The sequence below is a fragment of the Bufo gargarizans genome, chromosome 9 (assembly GCF_014858855.1).
Source record: "Bufo gargarizans isolate SCDJY-AF-19 chromosome 9, ASM1485885v1, whole genome shotgun sequence".
Classification (NCBI taxonomy): domain Eukaryota; kingdom Metazoa; phylum Chordata; class Amphibia; order Anura; family Bufonidae; genus Bufo; species Bufo gargarizans.
This window is the reverse complement of record NC_058088.1, coordinates 178,421,173-178,445,893: the sequence shown is the minus strand read 5'-3', so window position 1 is coordinate 178,445,893 and position 24,721 is coordinate 178,421,173. Positions and strand designations below refer to the sequence as shown.

At 45.9% G+C, this 24,721-nt stretch overlaps 1 protein-coding gene across 7 annotated transcripts in view; it reads right to left on the bottom strand.

Moving 5' to 3' along the window:
- The window catches only part of ST6GALNAC6 (ST6 N-acetylgalactosaminide alpha-2,6-sialyltransferase 6), a 48,938-nt gene that overhangs the window by 4,448 nt on the left and 19,769 nt on the right, over positions 1-24,721 (bottom strand). For 5 of the 7 annotated variants that reach the window (XM_044269124.1, XM_044269128.1, XM_044269130.1 and 2 more), the window contains exons 2-5: positions 7,118-7,175; positions 3,287-3,463; positions 2,577-2,986; positions 1,008-1,115 (exon numbers count right to left, since the gene is read on the bottom strand). In XM_044269124.1, the coding sequence (XP_044125059.1) occupies positions 1,008-1,115; positions 2,577-2,986; positions 3,287-3,463; positions 7,118-7,132 (710 nt within the window). In that variant the 5' untranslated portion in view covers positions 7,133-7,175. Of the gene's footprint in view, positions 1-1,007; positions 1,116-2,576; positions 2,987-3,286; positions 3,464-7,117; positions 7,176-22,068; positions 22,245-24,721 lie in introns of those variants that run through there. The other 2 variants (XM_044269129.1, XM_044269131.1) reach the window with 2 other exon arrangements.

Below are 24,721 nucleotides of genomic sequence, written 5' to 3'. Positions count from 1 at the left end.
CCATCAGTGCCGGTGATGTCACCGGGCTTCCTGGCAGCCCCATGGAAAGCCCCGGTACGTCACCGGATCTCCAAAAAATGCCTTTGCCCTGCGCGATTTAGTGCAGGGCAAAGGAGAGCATCAGAGCATGAACTGCTCCAATGCTCAAGTCAGGGGGGATGCCGGGTGAAAATGGAGGTATGACCATTTAAAGGCTATGTACACCTTCACAGGCAATTTTATTTATTTTTTTTAAGATTTGCATTTTACTCATTTTGGGCTCAAATTTATTTTTTCAATTGGTCTTTATTTAAAATATTCAGCCATTCTGTCACAAATGACTGCTTGTCTAGCTGTGTGAATCCTACTTTCTTTTTGTGCCGGTGATAAATCTTCTCTCTAAATTACTAAACACTTATTTAAGTCACATCCTTATTAGTAAGATAAGAATTGAGGTATAATGAGTGTTTATAAGGTCAAAGATAAGGAGCCGTCAGCTGAGCTGCCTGACAGGAAACAGTAAAAATACAGAGCCTGCTACTAGAGAATCTCAAGTCTGTACAGAGAAAAGGGCTCAACATTTTTAATAAAGACCAAATGATTTTTAGCTCAAAATGAGTACAATGCAATAATGCCCCCTAAAGTAGCTCCTAGAATGCAATGGGACAGTTTTTTTCCCCATCATCAGATTACTGTATAATGTGTGGTGTAAAGGATACACTTTATAACACACCTATACCTGCTGTCATGATCCCTACCTGCCAAGGGTGATGCACTGATTAAAATACAGTACATGCCCATGAACGGCTGCTCACAGCACCCCGGCCCCCTGTATGAAAGTGACTGCCCGGTCTCTTCCCCCTCTATGAATATTGGCTTCTGTAAATCTTTGCTGCTCTACGGTGTCTACAGCTCCAGTATGGTGGCTTGTATAGTAGTTGACATCTACAGTATAAATCTACCCTGAGGTCCCAGCTGAAACCTGACATTAACCCAAGGCTAATCTGATACTACAAGGGCGCCATTACCTGCAGTAGTTGGGGGGCACCATGCCGTACACGTGGACTTTGTTACACAGCTCCACTGCAATGACCATGGTAAACCAACCTGTGCTCAGCCACGAATGGGACTTCTTCCTGTGGGAAAACAATACATTAGTTGTCACCAAAAATCAGTTATATGGGTGCACTCGTGTGTGGGTGGGGTAGTAATGCCGCAATAGACCACTGTACGGTATAGACCGGGGGGGGTCTTCCCGCTATCACCTTGAAACGAAAAATCCCAAACTTTGATCATTTGCATTTCACTTCTGAGGTGGGTGCGTGCGCAGGAGGCTATATGGAGGCACTGATGCTCCATACTGTATAGATGAAGACACACCATATGGCGGTGTATGGTGCTCCCTTTAGAATAATTCTTGCATAGAAGCAATGCAATGCCTCTGTAGCCAGCCATCCATCAGAGCACATCAGTATAAGGGATAGTTAGTTGGTGGAGGTATGACTGCTGCAGCCAACCATTGGCCTCAGTAGTGCCGTGTCCTCAAGCAGCACGTCACCGCTGGGTCACGCGCTGCTTGGGGACATGTTACCACTGAGGCCAGTCATTGGCTACGTTGATGAATGTGGCAGAATTTGACAGATGGGAACCAGGGAAGTGAGCCCAGGAGCCGGAACGGAGCAGCAAAAAGTGAGCGATTATGGATTTTTTCCCACAAGTGGGTTGCAAATTTAAATACAAAATTTTTTTTTATGCTGGACAACACCTTTAACGAGAAGTTGTCTCCTCTCCTGACATGTAACTACTTGCATTCCGCATTTAATAATTCAGGAGCATCTTTTCATATAACTCTTATGTTGTGCCATTCATCTATTATTCCTACAAAACGTTTACGAATGAATGGCCAGCAGTCTGCAATAAAGGTCCAGATGGGTGTTACTAGTTAAGTATGGGTACCTGCACAGTCTGACACTGGCAGCACTGATTGGATAGCATCATGCTGTATCGCTGATTGAGTGGTCAGGGACCAAGATGTAGAGACCAGCAAGGGAATTGGGAAGTGTTAGAAAAAGCAGTGGCTGAGGATCGGTGAGTAATGCAATTTAAATTTTTTTAACTCCTTGTGCCCCATTTATCCCACTGGACAACCCCTATCACTTTGGGAACAGAAAAACAATGAACCTATAAAGTCAGCTTCCCTAAGTTGTCTTTACACTGAGGGTGCTGGGGATTGGTCCCAAATATAAGGATTTTCTCAGGCATGATGCAGTCCCCAGAAAGCGTGACAGTGGCATGCACCGTGGCCAGCCATGCTCACCAACAACATGCAATATCAACATTCTGGTTGGTAAATTTGGGGCTTTTAAACCCCACCCTGAGAACGCCTATATCAACTGGGGCTTACATAAGTCCCATCCATTTTTGGCCCAGCACAACCCAAATTTGCCAGGATTGCCTCTAAAAATTAGGGACAGGCCCTTCAAATTTGGGACTTGCGTGACTGGCTAACCATCAACCCCTGTTTTGGAGACAGTGGAACCTTGATATATATTAATTCTACATTGCCATTTTCTAGGTATTATATATATATTTTTTACCTGTCTCTTCCTGTTTCTGCCTGAAAAAGCTCATCGAATCGCGCCATGTTCTGAGGAGACACAACTAAAGCGGTCATGTTGGGGAATGCGGAGCTGGCTCGCTGGATGATATGGTACAGGTTAGCTTTGCTGTTCTTCTGCATCTTAATGGGAGGCCCCCAGAATATGAGGGTCTGACCTGGAGCACGGCTCAAGAATTCTTGAGGTCGCCGCAGTACCCGGTACACGCTGGAGTGTGCGACCACTCTAAAGGTCGTCTTGTTGCCCACGTCTTTTTCGTAGCCCGTGGTGGGGGCATCGTTCATGCGGATGACGCACTCTGACTGATCAATCGTGGGGCCTAGGCCAGTATTAAGCAGATGGCTTGAGCTGGTGACCAGGACACAACTACCGCACTTGTTGTGAAGGGTCTACAAAGAGATCGGAAAGTCATTGTGAAATAAGCATGACAACTTGAGGCCCAAAAAAATATTTTTTTTTAAGTCAAGTACAACAGATTTTATGACCAAGGTAATTCATTTCTGTCAAAGGTGTGGATGTAAAGCCACCCTTTGAGAAGACTGTGCAGATCTCTGGAGTGAGTCCTGGATGTTTTTAGTAAAACTTTATACTTTGAAGGTATTGGATGGACCTCCATGGACTGCAAACCCATTGGATTTTTAATACGTCACCCAAAAACATCTACAATGGGAGACGTCTTCATATCTCACCTTGTTTCCAGACACAGGGATGTAGCTATCTTGAAGCTCCCATTTTCTAATATTCGACGGATTGTGATGTTTGATTTTCAGATCCTTGTAGTTGAACGGTTCCTCATAGTTATTTGAACTCAAAATTATGAGGAAGGTCACCAGGGCGAAGATCAGTAGGAGGGCAGCCGTTCGACCCTGTGGAGAATAGCAGAAAGGGTGAATGGAGGTACATGGAGATACCATGCCAAATAAGCAGGTCAATTTCCCTCTTTGGCCTGGCCAAACATGCATAATATTTCAATGGAGAGTGATAAGAGGCTGCCAGGCAGCTTGGGTGCTGTTTGAGGAAGGATTGGATCATGGTTTTCACCGGCAGATGGTGTTGTAGGACCCATAGACATTAGATCATCAGTGGCTTCATCTGCTGACGAGAAGCTATGTCCAAGGCCAGCTTGAGAGACCAGCTATCTAGGTTAGGTTCACATTTGTGGAGAAATTGACCAGCATAGAAAGAAAAAATTGGAGTTGCCAGATGCAGCACCCCACCGATCAGTCAGGTTTCCGGTATGTATACCGTAATGCAGTAGTATTTTGTGTTGGAATCTGCGGTGGAGGGTCTTAAGAGGAGGTGGTTATCATGTTATGTCTATACAGCTCACCTTTTCAGTACTTCTATTTGCATCTTTAGGCCGCCTCCATGACAATTTTGGATGACCTCAAGCAGCATCTGAGCACAGCCCTCGCCCCCGTAGGAGAGCCTTTTCTTGCACTATATGTGTTATCTAACGTGACCGCAACATGGCGTACCCGGCAGCTGGGGCATAAGGCAGCCTAAACTGATATATAGGATCACCAAGAATGAAGCAGGATTATGTAGGGCACCATATAGTCCTTCAAATAGGATGAACTGCCCCCTACAAAGCCACAATTTTGGAAGTATCTTATACTATAAACATTTGGCCACTAGGGGCGCTGTCATGTTTGGAATAGGTTATTTTTCCACTATTGTTTACTTAGGGTCCCATGTAGCAGCCACCGAGATGCGGCTGGGAACCACACGGACATTCACGTCTGCCCTGATTTCAAAATTGATGGTTGGGCTCTTTTCATACTTCTATTAAACCATATATGCCAGGAGAACCTCCCAATGTTTTTATCCATAGGAGTCCATTTCTTTACTGGACACTCTTTTGACCTCCGTCGTTGAATGGGACCCTTTGGACAACCACTTTTTGTTTTAATTTTTGAAGCCCTCACATTCTGCATCAGAAATCCCTGGCAATCTGCAGGTCTTGCAGGCAGAAGCTGCGGCTGGTCATACATTTTCCCTGGAGGCTGCTGCTGGGGAAATGCAGCACTATATGGCGGCGATTCATATGCACGGCAGACCATGTCAGCGGCTTTCCTTTCTGGCTAATTTAAGGTTGTCCCAAGCAGACCCCATCCCTTCCTTTTATGACATCCATTTCCCTATTAGCTATTCATAGGATGACATCCCCTGAAGATGTAAAACCCGTCCAGTATTTTTCTCCACTAATGGATCGTTTGTGCTGACTTGACTACACGTAAAAGACACTTTGAATGATTTCCCTTGGCGGGTATTTGCCTTTGCTAACAAGGTATATTCTTTAGCAAGAGTTATATGCTAGGACAATGACTGCGATAGAAGAAAATCGGACCCGTAACCGACCGCGTAGTCATCATGGATGTGACGTCATTGCTAGATATTGGTCACATTAGAAGGTAATGCATTATAATGAATTACTCTGTAGGCACTGGTAAATGGGCAGCCACTTAGCGATGTTCTTGTGCTGCCCTATAGCGGTGTAATGTTGTCCTATGGTTTTACTTCTCATCAAGTGTCATTGGAGATAATACAAAGGCTACTGAGCTTCAGCTATGGACACAGCTCTGCATTTAAAGAAGGCCCATCACTCCTCCTGACAAGTCTGCTTTAGTAACTACTTGCTATTCCCCATGTAATAACAATTCTGGAGCATCTAGTCTTATGACTCTGTGTTGTGCCGTTCCTTTATTATTCCTGCTGGAAGTTATGAATGAATTGCTAGCAGTTTGCACTGAAGGTCCAGATGGGTGTTACCAGTTGGGGGGTGTCCTTGCACAGTCTGACACTGGCAGCACTGATTGGATAGTGCCAGACTGTGCAGGGGACACACTCCCAACTGTTTAGGCTACTTTCAGATATACGTTTTGTTTTCCGGTTGTGAGATCCGGCGGAGGCTCTCAAAAGCTGAGCAAAACGCTTCCGTTTTGTCCCCACTTATTGTCATTGGGGACACAACAGGATGTATTGCGCTCCGGTTTGTTCAGTTTTTTTGGACGGACCTAAAACCGCTGCAAGCTGGCACCATTGACAATGTAAGTCAATGGTGCCAGATCCAGTTTTTTGGGATCCGAAAAAAAACTGATCCGGCACTAAAAACATTGTAAGTCAATGGGTGCCGGATCAATTTATTATAATTTTTTTAAATCTGAAAAAACGGAATCTGGCACCATCCGCTTTGTTCAGTTTCGATTTAATACAACCGCATCCGAACGGAACAGATGCATCTGGATGTGTTAAATCGAACTGAAGCGTTTCGCTCTGGTTTTTAAATCGGATCTGAAAACCAGAATCCAAAACGCATATGTAAAAGTAGCCTTACAGTCATCCGGACCTTCACTGCAAGCTGCTAAGAATTCATTCATAAATTCTAGCAGGAATAAAAGAGGAATGGCACAACGCAGAGTCATCAGAAGAGAAGCTCCGGAATTATTACATGGGGAATGCAGGAGCGTCAGGAGACGAGAGGTCCTCTTCAAAGGGAACCTGTCACCAGGATTTTGGGTATAGAGCTGAGGACATGGGTGGCTAGATGGCCGCTAGCACATCCGCAATACCCAGTCCCCATAGCTCTGTGTGCTTTTATTGTGTAAAAAACCCATTTGATACATATGCAAATTAACCTGAGATGAGTCCGGTACGTGAGATGAGTCCAACTTGAAGGAACATGTCGTCAACATGTTACTTCCCTGTGCTGGCATCAGCCTCAGGGAACGAACGGCGCATGCGCTAGCTCGCACATCACGACATTAGGGCGCTCTAGCGTTCTGACGTCGGGGAGCAAGGAGAAGATTCTGAGGATCCTTCACGCTCGACTCATCTCAGGTTAATTTGCATATGTATCAAATCGTTTTTTTTTACACCATAAAAGCACACAGAGCTATGGGGACTGGGTATTGAGGATGTGCTAGTGGCCATCTAGCAACCCATGTCCACAGCTCTATACACAAAATCCCTGTGACAGGTTCCCTTTAAAGGGGTTCTGCACCTTCATTTAACTGATGATCTATCCTCTGGATAGATCATCAGCTTCTGATCGGCGGAGGTCCGACACCCGGGACCCCCGCCGATCAGCTGTTTGAGAAGGCGCGGCGCTCCAGCAGCGCCGCTGCCTTCTCACTGTTTACCGCCGGGCCGCCCGCCCACTGACGTCACGACTTGTATCAACTAGAGTGGGCGCGGCTAAGCTCTGTTCACTTGAATGGAGCTTAGCCGCGCCCACTCTAGTTGATACAAGTCGTGACGTCAGTGGGCGGGCGGCCCGGCGGTAAACAGTGAGAAGGCCGCGGCGCTGCTGGAGCGCCGCTGCCTTCTCAAACAGCTGATCGGCGGGGGTCCCGGGTGTCGGACCCCCGCCGATCAGAAGCTGATGATCTATCCAGAGGATAGATCATCAGTTAAATAAAAGTGCAGAACCCCTTTAAGGTCCGCATTCGAGAGGTATAATGGAAATTGGTGTATTTTATGTAGTGAGGTTATAGGTTATTGTATGTATGGATTATTACACTGGTATTAGGCATCTCCCACGCAGGCTGACGTCTATCCTTTTCTTACTTCTTGTACCTACAGGAAAGAGAATGCATAGTATAAACATATAAGCTTCTTGAATGAACTGGTCAGTATCTACAGCATGGGTCGGAGCAGTCAGAAATTGAGGCTCCATTTTCTTATATATCTTTAGTGTAGGGTTCAGGCTGGAGTCCGTTCATCCCATGCCTTGTAGGACGGGCAGCATGATCGTTGATGCGTTGCCTGTCAAAAAGCCAACCATTGTGTAGGTTTATAACGCCCATAGGGAAGGTAGATGAAGCTAACCTGAGTTGAGGGCATCCCCCATAACAATATCCAGTCCATTGCACCAAGCCTTATTTTTGGCATTCCTATATAGGCAGGGTATGCGGGAACACTATAATGCCTCATACACTCGACCGTATCCGTTTTAGGGTTTGCATTTTTTTTAAACCCCTATAGAAACATGCAGCGTCCCACTAGTGAGCGTGGGCACTGCAAAGTTATCATATTGTGTTTTGTGTCAGATTTCATATTATGTCCTGCTGTGTTTTACTTTATGTAAGATCCCTGTGAGCAGGCTGTTAGGTGCAGTACATACATCCACCACTAGATGGGGATAGCACTAGGATATATATACCTCAGTTCAGGCCTAGTTAGGGAGTGGAGAAGAAGTTAGTAGTTAGGAGATGGAGTAGCTGGAGTGAGGAGCATTGGGAAGGAGAGGCCTCCCTACTCTCGGCTCTCTCTCTCTCTGAGGCCCCACGGTCCAGAGGAGCCAAGTGATCTTTTCCCAAGTTTTAGGCCAAGAAGCAAGGCTAAGGTGAGACCTCCTTCTGCAGTCTATCCCTCCGGGAGGACAAGCAAAAATTGTGTTTTGACTACAAAAGAGACAAAGGAAGATAACAGCCATCTTATTAGGCTTATGGGCTCCTTTGAATTTGGTGTAGGACAATCTCTAGCTACAGGCAGCCCCACCGGTATATAGAAGACAGAAAGGCCAATCTGTTATGTAACTTAAAGGGGTTGTCTGGGTTCAGAGCTGAACCCGGACATACCCTTCTTTTCACCCAGGCAGCCGCCCTGAGGCTAGCATCGGAGCATCTCATGCTCCGATGCGCTCCATCGCGCAGAGCAAGGTCTCTCTTGTTTTCAATAACACACTGCCGGACGGAAACTTCCGCCCGGCAGTGTGTTCGGTGACGTCATCGGCTCTGAGGGGCGGGCTTTAGTGCTGCCCTAGCCGTTTTACTGGCTAGGGCAGCGCTAAATCCCGCCCATCAGTGCCGGTGACGTCACCGGGCTTCCTGTCAGCCCCATGGAGAGCCCCGGTACATCACCGGATCTCCAAAAAATGCCTTTGCCCTGCGCGATTTAGCGCAGGGCAAAGGAGAGCATCGGAGCATGAACTGGGGGAAAATGGGTCAGGGGGGCTGCCAGGGGAAAATGGAGGTATGTCCGGGTTTAGCTCTGAACTCGGACAACACCTTTAAGTGGAAGGAAGGATCAGAAACCACCGTTACTGGGATTAGAATAACATAACTGAACTTTAATCTGAAGTTTTTATCTACAAAAAGCCTGTTATCTGGGATTACAATTTATTACCTCTGCATACAAGAGAGACTGTCTTATCTGTGATTGTCATTGCTACTGAGAATCAGCAAAACAGTAAAAGTGGTGAGTTGGATTCAACTGTTGTCTTACTCCTTAATTCAACTACTACTCTCACCACTGTTGTACCACAACTGTACTGGCGTCACGACTAACCAGACCTAGCCATAAGCACACAAAGCCATGTTACTACCAAGGGCACCTCAGCCACCGTCTGGCCTCATATCAGAGTGTGCCCCGGAGAATTCCTCTGCTGTTCTCCCCTTCACTGCACTGCTGGCCCAGGGAGGCGTCTGCTAACCGTGAGTACCTGATAAACTGTTGTACCCTTCGGCCCACCGCGAACCTCACGTGTTCTCCCCTGCGGACCGGCACGTTGCAAACATCCTATGCTTGTCCGCAAAATGGACAAGAATAGTAGGACATGTTCTATCTTTTTTGCGGGGCAACGGAACAAACATACGGATATGGTTCATCAGTCACATGGCCTTTGTGCAGCTCAGTCCCATTCAAGTGAATAGAACTGAGAAGCTATACGAAACCTAACCACTATCCCGTGAAGCTGCGCAGAGGCTGCAGCGATCACCGGAGTGCCGTGGACTTCTCAAACTGCTGATCAGTGGCGGTCCCGGGTGTCAGACCCCACCAATCAGATACTGATGACCCTTCCTGAGGATAGATCATCAGTCTAAAAACCCTTTATTTCTTGACAACCCCTTTAGGGTACGGCCACATGGCGCAGAATTTAAGCTACGGATTTTGCCATGCTTTCGCAGCTGAAATTCTGCAGCAGATCTTGCTATGGATTTATCTGTATTGCAAAGGGTGAAAATTGACCCCAGATTTTTTTGCAACGAGTGGACGATATTTCTTAAAATATCAAAATCTCCTCCACTTTGCTGGTTCTGTAACCCATTGCAGGTTAGCGGGATGCAAATCCCATGTGGACATCGCCTTAATAGTATGCACCCTTGAAAAAAAAGTCTAATCTAAGTCGTATAGATTTTTATATATAAAATAATTTTCGAAAAACGTTTGCTAGGTGCACACCCTAATGAAATTTGCCTCTTGTACCCCGAAACCCCTCCCGCACAGGGGAGGTACTCTCCCTTACCCTTTCATACCCCAATTCTGCAATGCAGTGATCTGTCCCCACCTCATTATAACACTTTTCTTATTGTATCGCTAGAGCCCCATACTGGGTTAGCAGAAGCTGAATGTGTTTCTATGGCAACAGAATCGGAGGGTTTGAAAGTCTGCACCCCCTCCTCCTCTCCTGAAGTAGACGAGAGGGAACGGTGAGGGTGGGAGTGCAATGGAGATGAAGAAAGTAGAAGAGGGGAATGAGATGCTGAGGATGTAGTTTATATAATTCAGAGTGGTGTCTAATGATTCAGAGATGAGAGGATTTCGGGGGGGAAGAGGGGGGGCGGCTTGTTTTTGTAGAAGTAACGACCATGCAAATCAACATCAGAGGTAAGAGAATACTAAGCGGAGGTAAATCAGCACCATCTCTTCTGACAACCTGACAGAAAATTCATTATTTTTGCAGCCCTATAAAATGAGGTTAATGTAATGCTGCACAATTGAGGACAGGGTTATAGAGTCAAACCCAGTTTCTCGACTGTGTGCAGTCATTCTCGGTCACCAATGTTACCTACTGCATAGCTGCAAATAACATCCATGGCAGCCGTTTTAATTCCTGCGCTGCAAATATAGTAAACGTCCGATAATATGGCATCTTACAGTCCGAAAATTCTCTCAATCTCACCCTCGTGTAGGGTACAGAACTGAAAATGAACCAGAAAACCAGCAATGGCTGCCTTTTTTGGAGGACAATGGCAAGGCATCATTCACACTGCCATGTTACAGATCCATCCCACACAGGTCGGTAATACTTTGCCCATAGGCGGCTTTTGGCCTTATGGTAATGTACTGTTTCATTATGTTCCGAATTATGGTGAGACTTCGCTTTAAGAAGACAATGTCCCCATCTAGAGTTGATTTCCTGGGAGAAATTTTAAAGGGGGTTTTCAGTACTTTAATATTGATGGCCTATCCTCAGGATAGACAATCACTATCTGATCGGAACCTCAGCTAATGGGCTTTTCCAAAGCAGCTCCAGCTCTGGAACTACACGCTTCCATCCATGGTGTAGTGCATGGAGCTGGTTAGTACACCGCTGTTCCCGATCAGCTCCGATAGACTATCCCAAAGACCAAGGATCAAGAACCATAAAACCCCTTACTGATAACATAGAGGTGACAAAGCAAACAGACATTACATAAAGATACAAATACATTACGTAGAGGACATGCCCACACAAAGCTGCCTCATAAGGCTACTTTCACACTAGTGTTCTGCTGTCCGCTCGTGAGCTCCGTTTGAAGGAGCTCACGAGCGGAGCAGAACGCTTCCGTCCAGCCCTGATGCAGTCTGAATGGATGCGGATCCGCTCAGACTGCATCAGTCTGGCGGCGTTCAGCCTCCGCTCCGCTCGCCTCCGCACGACCAGGCGGACAGCTGAACGCTGCTTGCAGCGTTCAGCTGTCCGCCTGGCCGTGCGGAGGCGTGCTGATCCGTCCAAACTTACAATGTAAGTCAATGGGAACGGATCCGCTTGAAGATGACACCATATGGCTCAATCTTCAAGCGGATCCGTCCCCCATTGACTTTACATTGAAAGTCTGAACGGATCCGCTCAGGCTACTTTCGCACTTAGAAATTTTTCTAAGTTATTAATGCAGACTGATCCGTACTGAACGGAGCCTCCGTCTGCATTAATATGATCGGATCCGTTCAAGCGCTAGTGTGAAAGTAGCCTTACTTGCCCTTCCTATACTATATATTTTTTTCTTATTTTCTCTAAAGCCTAGGTGCTTTTTATTATCAGGTGTGTCATATAAAGTGAAAAATACAATATCTACCGTATACACCGTATTTTACGCTTTATAAGACATACCTGATAATTTAAAAAAAAACATTTTTCATCAGATCTGGGATCCAACCTCCATATCAGACCCAAGATAAGACCACAATATCAGACCACCATATCAGAATATCAGTCCTCAGATTAGACCACCATATCAGACCTCAGATCAGATGCCCATATCAGACCCCCATATCAGACCTCAGATCAGGCCCCCATATCAGACACCCATCAGATCTCAGATTAGACCACCATATCAGATCTCAGATCAGACCCCCATATCAGATCTCAGATCAGACCCCCATATCAGATCTCAGATCAGACCCCCATATCAGATCTCAGATCAGGCCCCCATATCAGACCTCAGATCAGGCCCCCATATCAGACCTCAGATCAGGCCCCCATATCAGACCCCCATATCAGACCTCAGATCAGACCCCCATATCAGATCTCGGATCAGACCCCCATATCAGATCTCAGATCAGGCCCCCATATCAGACCTCAGATCAGGCCCCCATATCAGACCTCAGATCAGGCCCCCATATCAGACCTCAGATCAGGCCCCCATATCAGACCTCAGATCAGGCCCCCATATCAGACACCCATCAGATCTCAGATCAGACCCCCATATCAGATCTCAGATCAGACCCCCATATCAGATCTCAGATCAGACGCCCATATCAGACCTCATATCAGACCCCAGATAAGACCACAATATCAGACACCACATCAGAATATCAGTCCTCAGATTAGACCATCATATCAGATCTCAGATCAGACCCCCATATCAGACCTCAGATCAGACACCCATCAGATCTCAGATCACACCCCCATCAGAGCTTAGATCAAACCCTCATGTCAGACCCTCATCAGAGATAATATAAATAAATGAACTTACCTTTCCTGCTCTTCTGCCACTCACCGTCTCTCCTGCACGTACCGCTCCCTGGTGTTCTCCAGGTCGGTGGAGGAAGACTAGGGAACGGTAAGTACAGGCAGCACTATCAGCAGTGGTCACAGGTCCCCACGCCTCCTGCATAATAGTGAGAGTGCCTCCATCACGGTAGTGCTCACTAGTATTCGCTTTATAAGACTCAATGCTATTTCCCCCCACTTTTGGAAAAAAGTGCGTCTTATAAAGCAAAAAATATGGTGTATATCTGTCCAGATTCCAACAATATACCATCTATTAGATCCACATTTCTGTCCAACACACATCCAATACCTATTAGTACATGTACAAACAGAGACTCGTACATAAAGAGCAATATATATATATATACACACATACATCCATAAACGCACCGTCCACAGACCTACAGGTAAATGGGATGCCAGTAAGGACTGCTAATATCTATATGTACACATTATAGGAGGAGATTTATCAAAACTGGTGCAAAAGGAAACTGGCTTAGTTGTCCATCGTAATCAATCAGATTCCACCTTTCACTTATCAGAGAAATTTATCTTCGGAAAATTAAAGGACTCCTCTGATGGGTTGCTATGGGCAGTTTTCCTTCCCACCAATCTTGATAAATCCCCCTAAGAAAGTCTACTGGGATATTATATTTATATACATACCCAGAGAGCGCACACGTCCGATAACCTGATCCTGAGGTAAGTGATCTTCGCCCAAGGGTGGCAGGAAATAGAGCGAACCCCTCAGGCTTCACACAGACTAGATCTTCCTCTGTCTCAGCCCCTACCATGGAATCCACCCTATGACATACACTTCTAGAGAACTTTGTCCATCTGCTTCCTTCTAGCTTTAACATAACATAGTTGATACGGTTCATATAAGACCTGTCCTTCAAGTTCAACCAAGGGATGGGTGGGGACACCCCAGAAGGAGGTTTTCCTAAGCTTTATGACTTGCTCCCAGCCTAGAAACCATCTATGAACATATAATTACCCTTCACCTGGGGAAAAAGAGAAATGGGTGTAGTCAGACATCTCTGTATACAGTATACAGAGGTCACACATCTGTATATACAGAGGGTCACACATCTGTATATACAGTGTACAGGGGGGTCACACATCTGTATATACAGTGTACGGGGGGGGTCACACATCTGTATATACAATGTACAGGGGGGTCACACATCTGTATATACAATGTACAGGGGGGGGGGTCACACATCTCTATATACAGTGGTGGTGGGGGTCACATATCACTATATACAGTGTGCAGGAAGGAGAGGGCACACATTTAGGCCTCTTGCTTTTTGTTTACGTTTCGATTTTTTCGTTCCGGATACAGACCATATATACCAACCATTCATTTCAATGGATCCACCAAAAAAACGGAAAGTCCTCCGTATGCCTTCCGTATTTCCGTTCAAAGATAGAACATGTCCTATTATTGTCCGCATAACGGACAAGGATAGGACTGTTCTAACAGGGGCCAGCTGTTCCGTTCCGCAAAAAACTGAATGCACACGGACCTCATCCATATTTTTTGCGGATCGCAAAATACTGAAAAAGCCATACGGTCATGTGCAAGAGGCCTTACTGATGAGACCAGTGACTGCTTCTGATATCACTGACCTCAGCCATATTGACAGCTCAGAAGGGGTTAAACTGTTAGTCTGGCTGTAATAAACATGTCTGTGATAAGAACACAGAGCAGAGGGGCCATAAACAGGACAGACACTTTCTCCCCTCTGGCCTGCCCTTGTTTAATCTGATTACCTCCTTCTCTCCGTCTGAAATCCCGCACCTCCGCCGCTCCACACATTCCCGGTGCATGCGCACTGCATTGCCCATTATGGGCAGAGAAACAGGGACTTTCAATGTGTATGCGCTAGCCTGCGCAACCCGATGCAGCCGGCGGAGGCGCGGGATTTCAGACGGAGAGGAGGAGGTAATCAGATTAAACAAGGGAGGGCCAGAGGGGTGAAAGAGGAGGGGTTTAGTAAGCAAAGCGCCGAGGGGCCTGGGCACCGGCCGCGTGAACGCCGCCCCTGGGCACCTTCAGGGCCTAATTACCATATGGTATAAAAGTGTTTTTTGAAGCAAATCAGAGATGGACTGCAATATGAAAGATATCATATTAATCTGGGGAAAGTAATGGAGAACCTGATCTAAGTGGTCTGTAATGGTCATATTTGGTGAAAGACTCCCTTTAGGCACTCTTCGGTGTAATCCATCTGGACCTTATTTACCTTCTCTTGGACCATATCTACAGTTAGCCTATTGACTATATCACTGGATGTACTAACAGCCAGGGGTCAAGTCCTGGGAAAAAAAGTGTGGGAACTCACCCAATATCCACTGCAACCCCCCCCCCCCCCCCTCCAAAAAATAAAAAAGCACAGAAAATCTAGCATGCTGTAATTTGTGTCGCTGCGGACTAAAAAATAAATTAAAAAAATAGCACTTTTAGAAAAGTTTGTCCTGGGATTCGATCTCATGACCTCTACACAGCAGAAGCAAGGCATATGCCCTCACAGCTATGAAAGCTGTCTAGCTTGCTACTTAAAAAAATATATATATAAGACTTCTACTGTAGGTAACTTTGCCCACTGTGTATGGATGTAGCAGAGCTGGGTGTGTTGGGGCAGCTGTCATGTGTATGGTTGTACACTAGGTATCAGTACACAAGGTATCAGTAGAAGTATCAGAAAAAGAAAAAAAAACACTTTTAGTTTGTCCTGGGATTCGAACTCATGACCTCTACACATTACAGGCAAGGCATTTACCCTCACAGCCATAAAAGCTGTTGAGGTAGTTGCTTAAAAAAAAAAAACTAAGACTTCTACTTATACCTAGTGTACTGATACCTAGTGTACAACCATACACATGACAGCTGCCCCAATACACCCAGCTCTGCTACATCCATACACAGTGGGCAGCTGTCATGTGTATGGTTGTACACTTGGTATCAGTAAACTAGGTATCAGTAGAAGTCTTATAAAAAAAAAAAACACTTTTAGAAAAGTTTGTCCTGGGATTCGAACTCATGACCTCTACACATTACAGGCAAGGCATTTACCCTCACAGCCATAAAATCTGTTGAGGTAGTTGCTTAAAAAAAAAAAACTAAGACTTCTACTTATACCTAGTGTACTGATACCTAGTGTACAACCATACACATGACAGCTGCCCCAACACACCCAGCCCTGCTACATCCATACACAGTGGGCAGCTGTCATGTGTATGGTTGTACACTTGGTATCAGTAAACTAGGTATCAGTAGAAGTCTTATAAAAAAAAAAAAAACACTTTTAGAAAAGTTTGTCCTGGGATTCGAACTCATGACCTCTACACATCAGAGGCAAGGCATTTACCCTCACAGCCATAAAAGCTGTCAAGGTAGCTGTTTAAAAAAAAAAAATAAGACTTCTACTTATACCTAGTGTACTGATACCTAGTGTACAACCATACACATGACAGCTGCCCCAACACACCCAGCACCCAGCTCTGCTACATCCATACACAGTGGGCAGCTGTCATGTGTATGGTTGTACACTAGATATCAGTACACTAGGTATAATTAGAAGTCTTATTTTTTTTTTTTAAGCATTTACCTAGACGGCTTTCATGGCTGTGAGGGTAAATGCCTTCCTCTGATGTGTAGAGGTCGTGAGTTCGAATCCCAGGACAAACTTTTCTAAAAGACATTCTAAATGATCTCGTAGTGAAGGAGATGATGTCATTAGGGGGCGGGGCGGGGCGCCATGAGAGGAGTCGCAGGCAGCGGCACCGCACAGACAGCTTCCTCTCAACTGAAGCCGCCCCTCCTCCCTTAACCTGCCCTGCACAGTGCGCTCCGTCTCCCCCTGTGAATCTGATTCAGCTGTGTTCTCCTGGCTTGAGGCTGAAAGGGAACGGCGTTCCTGCCATGAAAAAAGTGCAGGAACGCCGTTCCCATGCGTTCCCCCTCCACTCGACCCCTGCTAACAGCCCCGGCGCCACAGATATCAGCTCCTTTTTCTTCTTTCATATATACAGAGCTAAAAAAAAACATTTAATTACTCTGCCTTTTCCTTATCTTCAGTGACTATCCCTCCCCCTTCTTTACCATTATTTAGGGGACCTACCTGCTCAGACCTTGGTTTTTTAACATTTATATATTTAAAGAATTTTTGGGGATTTGTTTTGCTTTCTTTTGCCACCTGTTTTGTATTTTTTTCAAATTTTATCTCCTTTTTACAGATTTTATTAGGCCCTTTGTAATCTTCAAACGCTACAGCTGACCCCTCAGATTAGTATTTTTTAAATGCCCTCTTTTTGTCTTTTATTGTACTTTTTACAGTAGCTGTAAGCCATGGGGGGTTTAATTTTAGCCGTTTATATTTGTTACCTAAATGAATACAGTTTTTTGTGCAATTACTCAATGTGGATTTGAAGCTCTCCCATTTATCCTCAGTATTATTATGTGACAGTAGCTGCTCCCAGTCTATCCCCTGAAATGCTGCCCTCAACCCAGGGAAATTAGCCTTTTTAAAATTCAGTGTCTTTGCTCTGCCTGACAGTTTGCTTCTTATAGTTTAGGGGGAATACAATTATGTTTAAACAATTTTTTTGAACTTTTTCATAAGTCATAAAAGAATAAATGTACATACAAAAGATCCATGCAAGCAGGTTGACTATGTAAATACAAATAGTCTTAACAAAGCATGTTAATAGTACAGTTGGCGGAGTAAGACACCGTGTCAATTTATCTGACGAGTACCGTATGTCATCTTGATAACTCAGATGTGTAAGTCACCGGCAGAGAGGAAAAGATCAAGCAGACAATAGAGAAAGAAACTCTGGGGAGTCCTGCGAATCTCTCCAACATGCCCAGGATTTAAGGTATAGGGGGAATATACCTAGTGTTTCTCGAACAGTAACATTACCAACAAGCTCTGCAACATTAGAAATTACCAGATCCAACCGAGCATCGCCCCTAGTGGGAGCTTCTACAGACTGACCCATATAGTGGTCCTGCATCAAGTTGAGGAATTTTCTTCCCTTTGCGGTTGAGGCAGAACCATGACCCCAGTCAATGTCTGGGAAGTTAAAATCTCCCATTATGACCACTGTACCAGCCTGTGCAGCCCGCTCTATTTGGTTATACAGTTGCGTTTCTATCTCCACTGTGATGTTAGTGGGTCTATAGATTACACCAAGTATTATTTTTTCAGTGTTTATATCCCTTTGAACTTCCACCCATAAGGTTTCCACATCCTCACCATCCTCACCCACAATTGCCTCTTTCACACTTGTCTTCAGATCACTCCTCACATACAGGCACACAGCACTAAATAGTGTAAAACCCTCAATATTAACAGCCCAGTCATGCGAAGAGTCCAACCATGTCTCAGCCACACCAACTACATCTACAGTCAGGTCCATAAATATTGGGACATCAACACATTCTAACATGTTTGGCTCTATACATCACCACAATGGATTTGAAATGAAACGAACAAGATGCGCTTTAACTGCAGACGGCCAGCTTTAATTTGAGGGCATTTACGTCCAAATCAGGTGAACGGTGCAGGAATTACATAAGTTTGCATATGTGCCTCCCACTTGTTAAGGGACCAAAAGTATTGGGACAATTGGCTTCTCAGCTGTTCCATGGCCGGTGTGTGTTATTCCCTCAATATCCCAATTACAATGAGCAGATAAAAGGTCCAGAGGTCATTTCCAGTCTGCTATTTGCATTTGGAATCTGTTGCTGTCAACTCTCAAGATGAGATCCAAAGAGCTGTCACTATCGGTGAAGCCATCATTAGGCTGAAAAACACAACAAACCCATCAGAGAGATAGCAAAAACATTAGGCCTGGCCAAAACAACTGTTTGGAACATCCTTAAAAAGAAGGAACGCACCGGTGAGCTCAGCAACACCAAAAGACCCGGAAGACCATGGAAAACAACTGTGGTGGATGACCGAAGAATTCTTTCCCTGGTGAAGAAAACACCCTTCACAACATTTGACCAGATCAAGAACACTCTCCAGGAGGTAGGTGTATGTGTGTTAAAGTCAACAATCCAGAGAAGGCTTCACCAGAGTGAATACAGAGGGTTCACCACAAGATGTAAACCATTGGTGAGCCTCAAAAACAGGAAGGCCAGATTAGAGTTTGCCAAACGGCATCTAAAAAAGCCTGCACGGTTCTGGAACAACATCCTATGGAAAGATGAGACCAAGATCAACTTGTACCAGAGTGATGGGAAGAGAAGAGCATGGAGAAGGAAAGGAACTGCTCATGATCCTAAGCATACCACCTCATCAGTGAAGCATGGTGGTGGTAGTGTCATGGCGTGGGCATGTATGGCTGCCAATGGAACTGGTTCTCTTGTATTTAATGATGTGACTGCTGACAAAAGCAGCAGGATGAATTCTGAAGTGTTTCAGGCAATATTATCTGCTCATATTCTGCCAAATGCTTCAGAACTCATTGGACGGCGCTTCACAGTGCAGATGGACAATGACCCAAAGCATACTGCAAAAGCAACCAAAGAGGTTTTTTAAGGGAAAGAAGTGTAATGTTATGCAATGGCCGAGTCAATCACCGGACCTGAATCCGATTAAGCTGCATTTCACTTGCTGAAGACAAAACTGAAGGGAAAATGCCCGAAGAACAAGCAGGAACTGAAGCCAGTTGCAGTAGAGGCCTGGCAGAGCATCACCAGGGATGGAACCCAGCAACCCAATTACAGCCTGAAGTCTGGAACGCATAGACATCACCAGACAAGTATTAAAAAGTGAAAGTTTGATTTATGATTATTATTCTGTCCCATTACTTTTGGTCCCTTAACAAGTTGGAGGCACATATGCAAACTTAAATTACTATTACCTGTAAAGTCAATATCTGGGATTTTTTTGTTACCTTGGTTGATGCTTGTATGTAACAGGTTCTTGTTACCAGCAGTTGTATTTTTCATCGTTGTATAGTTCTGTCCAGTCTTCTTCCTACTTTCCTCACTAACCCCAGGCCCCACTAAATCCCCACTGTCCCCTCCTATATCCCACTCTCTATCTACACTATCTACCCCCTTATTAATATGACCCCCCTCACCCTGCCCCCAGATCCTAGTTTAAAAGCTCCCCCAGCCGTCTAACCATTTTTCCCCCAAGGACAGTTGCACCCTCCCCATTAAGGTGCAGCCCGTCCCTACGATAGAGCCTGTAGCTAACAGAGAAGTCGGCCCAGTTCTCCATGAACCCAAACCCTTCCTTCCTGCACCAGCTTCTGAGCCACTTATTTAACTCCCTAAGCTCCTGTTATCTCTCTGGTGATGCTCGTGGCACTGGAAGTATTTCTGAAAACAGTACCTTGGAGGTCCTGGACTTGAGCTTCTCTCCTAGTTCCCTAAAATCATTTTTAAGGACCTTCCATCTCCCCCTGACTTTGTCATTGGTGCCAATGTGTGCCATGACCGCCAGGTCTTCCCCAGCCCCACGTAGCAATCCGTCAATCCGATCCGCAATATGCTGAACCCGAGCACCCGGAAGACAACACACTGTTCGGCATTCACGGTCTTGGCGACAGATGACCCTGCCTGTCCTCCTAATAATGGAGTCCCCTACCACCAGCATCTGTCTGGCCTTTGCTGTACTCCTTAGCAGGGGGCATCCTCCTGGTTGCTAGGAGAAATGCCCTGCTACAGTGTTGCTGGCCCTGGGCTTTCATCCCTAATATCAGCCAAACAGGCATATTTACTAGGGTGTGCCAGCTCAGGACTAGCCTCCCTGGCACTTTTCCCTCTACCACTTTTTCCTACATTAACCCAACTGCTGATCTGATAGTCCTGATCTTGCCCTCTACCTCCCACCTCTATTTCACTGACCCCAGTCGGTGCCTGCACAGTGAGGTAGCCTATCTCCAGCTTTGCAATGCCCCTAAGTATTTCAGCTGTTTATTTAGATCCAAGATCTGGGCTTCCAAATATGCAACATGATTGCATCTAGTGCAAATGTATTCACCCTCAAATGGCTCTTCAAGGCACGCATACATTGCACAGGACACACACTTAGTGGCATTGTCCATGGAGCACATGTTTAAATGGGGATGAACAGTAAAGAAGGAAAACAGTAAATATGAGTTAGAATTGGACCCTGTCTGCAGTAGTTGGAGGACTAGCTTGAATCAAGCCAACAACACAAGGAAAATCTATCAAACATTAGTTTCTTGCTCCTTGTCTTAAACTCCGGTTCTTTAAACTCCACTTATTCACAAGCCCACTTAGTACAGTGTGTCCTTCCGGTCTTTTAGCGAGAAGATATTGTTGGAATCTGGATAGATATATACCATATTTTTCTCTTTATAAGACACACTTTTTCCCCAAAAAAGTTGGGGGAAAATAGCAAGCGAATACTAGTAAGCACTTCCATTATGGAGGCACTCGCTAGTAGGCAGGAGGTATGGGGAGCAGTGACTGTAATGCCTCAGTATCTGATCAGTGGGGGATTGACACCCGATACCCCCAGCTATTTGTGAAGGCACCGGCGTTCCTGTGAGTGCCGTGGCCTTCTCCGTGCTCACCAAGCACAGCGCCGTATATTGGCTGTGCTTGGTATTGCGCTTAGCCCAATTCACTTCAATGGGGCTGAGCTGCGCCTAGGCCATGTCACGGAAGAACTGAAGTCAGCTGAGAGAAGGCCACGTAAATACTTTCTCGAACAGCTGATCGGCGGGGGTCCCGGGTGTCGGACCCACACCAAGGATAGGTCATCAGTATTAAAATCGCAGAAAACCCAGCTACTGACCACAGGTACCTGTGTGTTTTATAAGCCTCTCTAGCTAGTTGTGTGTTTGCTACTCTGGATCACTGACTTTTGCCTGTTTCTTTGACCTTGCCTCTAATTACTGATTTTGCCTTCTTTGACATGAGCTCCTGGTATTTGACTCCTTGACTAGTGACCTTGCCTTTGCCTACTGACGTTATCTCTGACGTTTTTCTTAGTTTCACTTGCTGTGTATTGTATCTTATTTTGTTTCCTGATCTGGTCCTGGTCTTGCCTGTCTGGTTTTTCACCTCTTTCTGTCTTACTACTCTCTTTCCATTTTAGTTTAGGCCTCTGCATTTAGCTAAGAAGGGAATGTCGTCCAGTTGTGGGCCGTCATTTAGGAGACTGATCGTGCAAGTAGGTAGGGACAGTGGCGCGGGAGGAGCACAAGGCTGCACTGTCCCCTACCCTTTTATGATACCTTGGGTGCGTCTTATAGTCTCTCTACCACTATGGAAGGGATGAAAAAAATAACTTTTTGTATAGTTGGTGTGTAAGGGGGGGAAAAAAAACAAGGAGATCCATAATGGGGAAAAAGTACCTCATGAAGGTATCATATGGCAGCACACAAAGTGCCTGGCAATAATACAGACCCTTAGGGATTCTGTGGGCTGCCATATTGGATTGTGTGCTTGAGCCTGTAACGACGGTTGCTGACTGCTGATGTTCCCCTACTTACCACCGCAGTCTTGGGCTCCATTTTCAGGCAAGCTCTGTCCTCCTGGCCGCCTCCATCGCTGTCTGCTTCCAGCTGGATTACGGGGCAGGTAGCTGCGGTTATCTGCTGCTGGTGTCTTCCCATTCACTTCTGCGGTCCTGAGCTCTGTCCTTGCAGGGGTCGTCCTTCCTGTAATCCACTTCTTGGTTTCTTTCCAGTCTTCTTTCCAGCATATTCCCTCTACCACCTCGTTAGGGTCCACTCACATGTCCGTATGTGTTTTGCGGATCTGTAAAACATGGACACCGGCAATGTGCGTTCCGAATTTTGAGGACCACACAGCGCCGGCACTTTCATAGAAAATGCCTTTTCTTGTCCGCAATTGCGGACAAGAATAGGACATGTTCTATTTTTTTGCAGGACGGAAGTTCGGATCCGCAAATGCGGATGCAGACAGCACATTCCGGCCCCATTGAAAATGAATGGGTCCGCACCTGTTCCGCAAAATTGCGGAATGGATGCGGACCAATTTTGCGTACGTATGAATGGACCCTTAAGGGCAGGCACATGTTACTTGCTGTGATTTCAAGGTTTCGCACATGTGACCTTCTTGACCCAGCCATATTGCACTTCTTTAAGTGGTCCAGCCCTCTTCCCAGACGCTTCTCGGTCTTTTGGATAAGATCAAGTGTAGTATCTGTTCTTATCAGGTCTTGGTGGTATATTCCAGACTACCATGATGTAGAACAGAACCACACGGCATCCCTAGGGTGTACGCCTTTGGCCATTAGTGCCATATGGTAGGTGACCAATGGACTGCCATATAGAAGGCAGGGGCTAAGATGTGTTTGAAAGTCCGAGGTGTCTCAGGAGTGGTGACCTTGGGGTGCCTGAACTCACTTGGGGTGAGTGATGGCATATTTGCACGCACTTCACTTTTGCACAATATGGGCAACCCCCTGAGGTCTAGAGGGGGGGTGTGTGTGGCCATTAGATTTCTCATCCACCTGCAAAACCCTTTGGGCTCTCCATATGGGGATAATCCAAACCTAGTATTGTTGAGCTCCAGGCCAACATCTGGTTTGGCAGCCTAGGTGGAAGCCGGATCACAGACCGGCGTACCCTTGGCTTCTGCTAAGGGGTGCCATGGGCGTATTCCCAGCTTCGGCTATGGATTGCCTTTTTGTCCTGGTCCCTTGCAGGTGCCTTCTTGCCCGGAGGGACTGGGAAAGGTTTATGGGTGGCCCTTCTCTTACTGAGAGGGCCGGCCAGTGATAGACCGCAACCTAGTGCACGTTTTTTGTGTGGCAATCTGCATGATTTTGTTGCACAGGTGACGAAAGCACGCTCCTGGGGCTAATAAAATAAAAGCCCTCTTCCCAGGTGCAGAGGTTGCTGTTGTAAATGTCTGTGTTACTGCATTTCTGACCGTGCTTGTATTCTGGACTTTGCTTCCTGTTTGATACTTATCCCCTCTACTGTTCCCGACTCGGATTGCCTGACCTGTACCTGGCCGCCAGCCCTAACCCATTGCTTGTTCAACTTATTCTATGTTTCATCCTTTGGTCCTTCACTGTTGCTCCTGGTTACAACTCAGCCTGTTGACTATGATTGTACCTCTAGTACCTTGCTCTGGTACCCCCTGGTCCACCTGGACCAGCTGCTTCAGTAGCGACCTGGTGTTCCCCACAGTAAAGTTTGTCTCGACCATCTGGGGTACTGTGAAGAACGAGGGGTTCACTTAGACAATGCCCTTAGAGGCGGTTGGTCACATGGCACAGTGGATTCACACCCGCTGGTTCATGACAGTACTGCTGTACAGGAACTGATGTATGAGATAAGACGTTCAAATGAATGCCAGGACATCCTGATGCAGTTCATGGTACTGCAGGGTCACCAGTCGCTGCTCCCCTGAAGTTTCCGTACCTGTGGGCCTGGATTCGAGTGCCACTTGTGTGCAACTTTCTCTGCCACCACGCTATAGTGAAGATCCAAAGACTTGTTGAGGCTCAACTGGCAGTGTTCTAGGAGTGCCTTACTGACCGGATTAAGAATGAATTAGCTGATCGCGATCATCTGTCCACTCTGAATGACGGCCACAAGAATGCACACCAGAAAACCACCTTTTCAGAAGCTGGTTCTTCCTCTGAAGAGCCCATGCAAGTAAAGCATCTCCGATTGTCTGACCAGGAACATCTACGCTGCAGTGCAGAGAACTTGTGTCTGTATTGTGGAGGCAAGGCCCACTTTGTGTGTAATTGTCCACAGAAACCAGAAAACGTCAATGTCTAGGATCAGTTGGAGAGGTGGTCCTCTGGTGACTCTCTCTTATGAGGGAGTTACATTGTCTGCTTTCTTTGACTCTTGGTCAGCCGGTAACTTCATTCAGCAAGCTTTAGTTTAACAGTACCCGGCTTCCAACTATCTGTCTTAAAAACCTCTGTCAGTGGCTTCGTAAATGGATTGCCACTTCTTAGGGTCTATTCACACGTCCGTTGTTTCTTTCCTGATCTGTTCCGTTTTTTGCGGAACAGATCTGGACCAGATCTGGACCCATTCATTTTCAATGGGTCCTGAAAAAAAATCAGACATTGTGCTGTCCGATTTTTTTCAGGACCCATTGAAAATGAATGGGTCCAGATCTGTTCCGCAAAAAACAGAACAGATCAGGAAA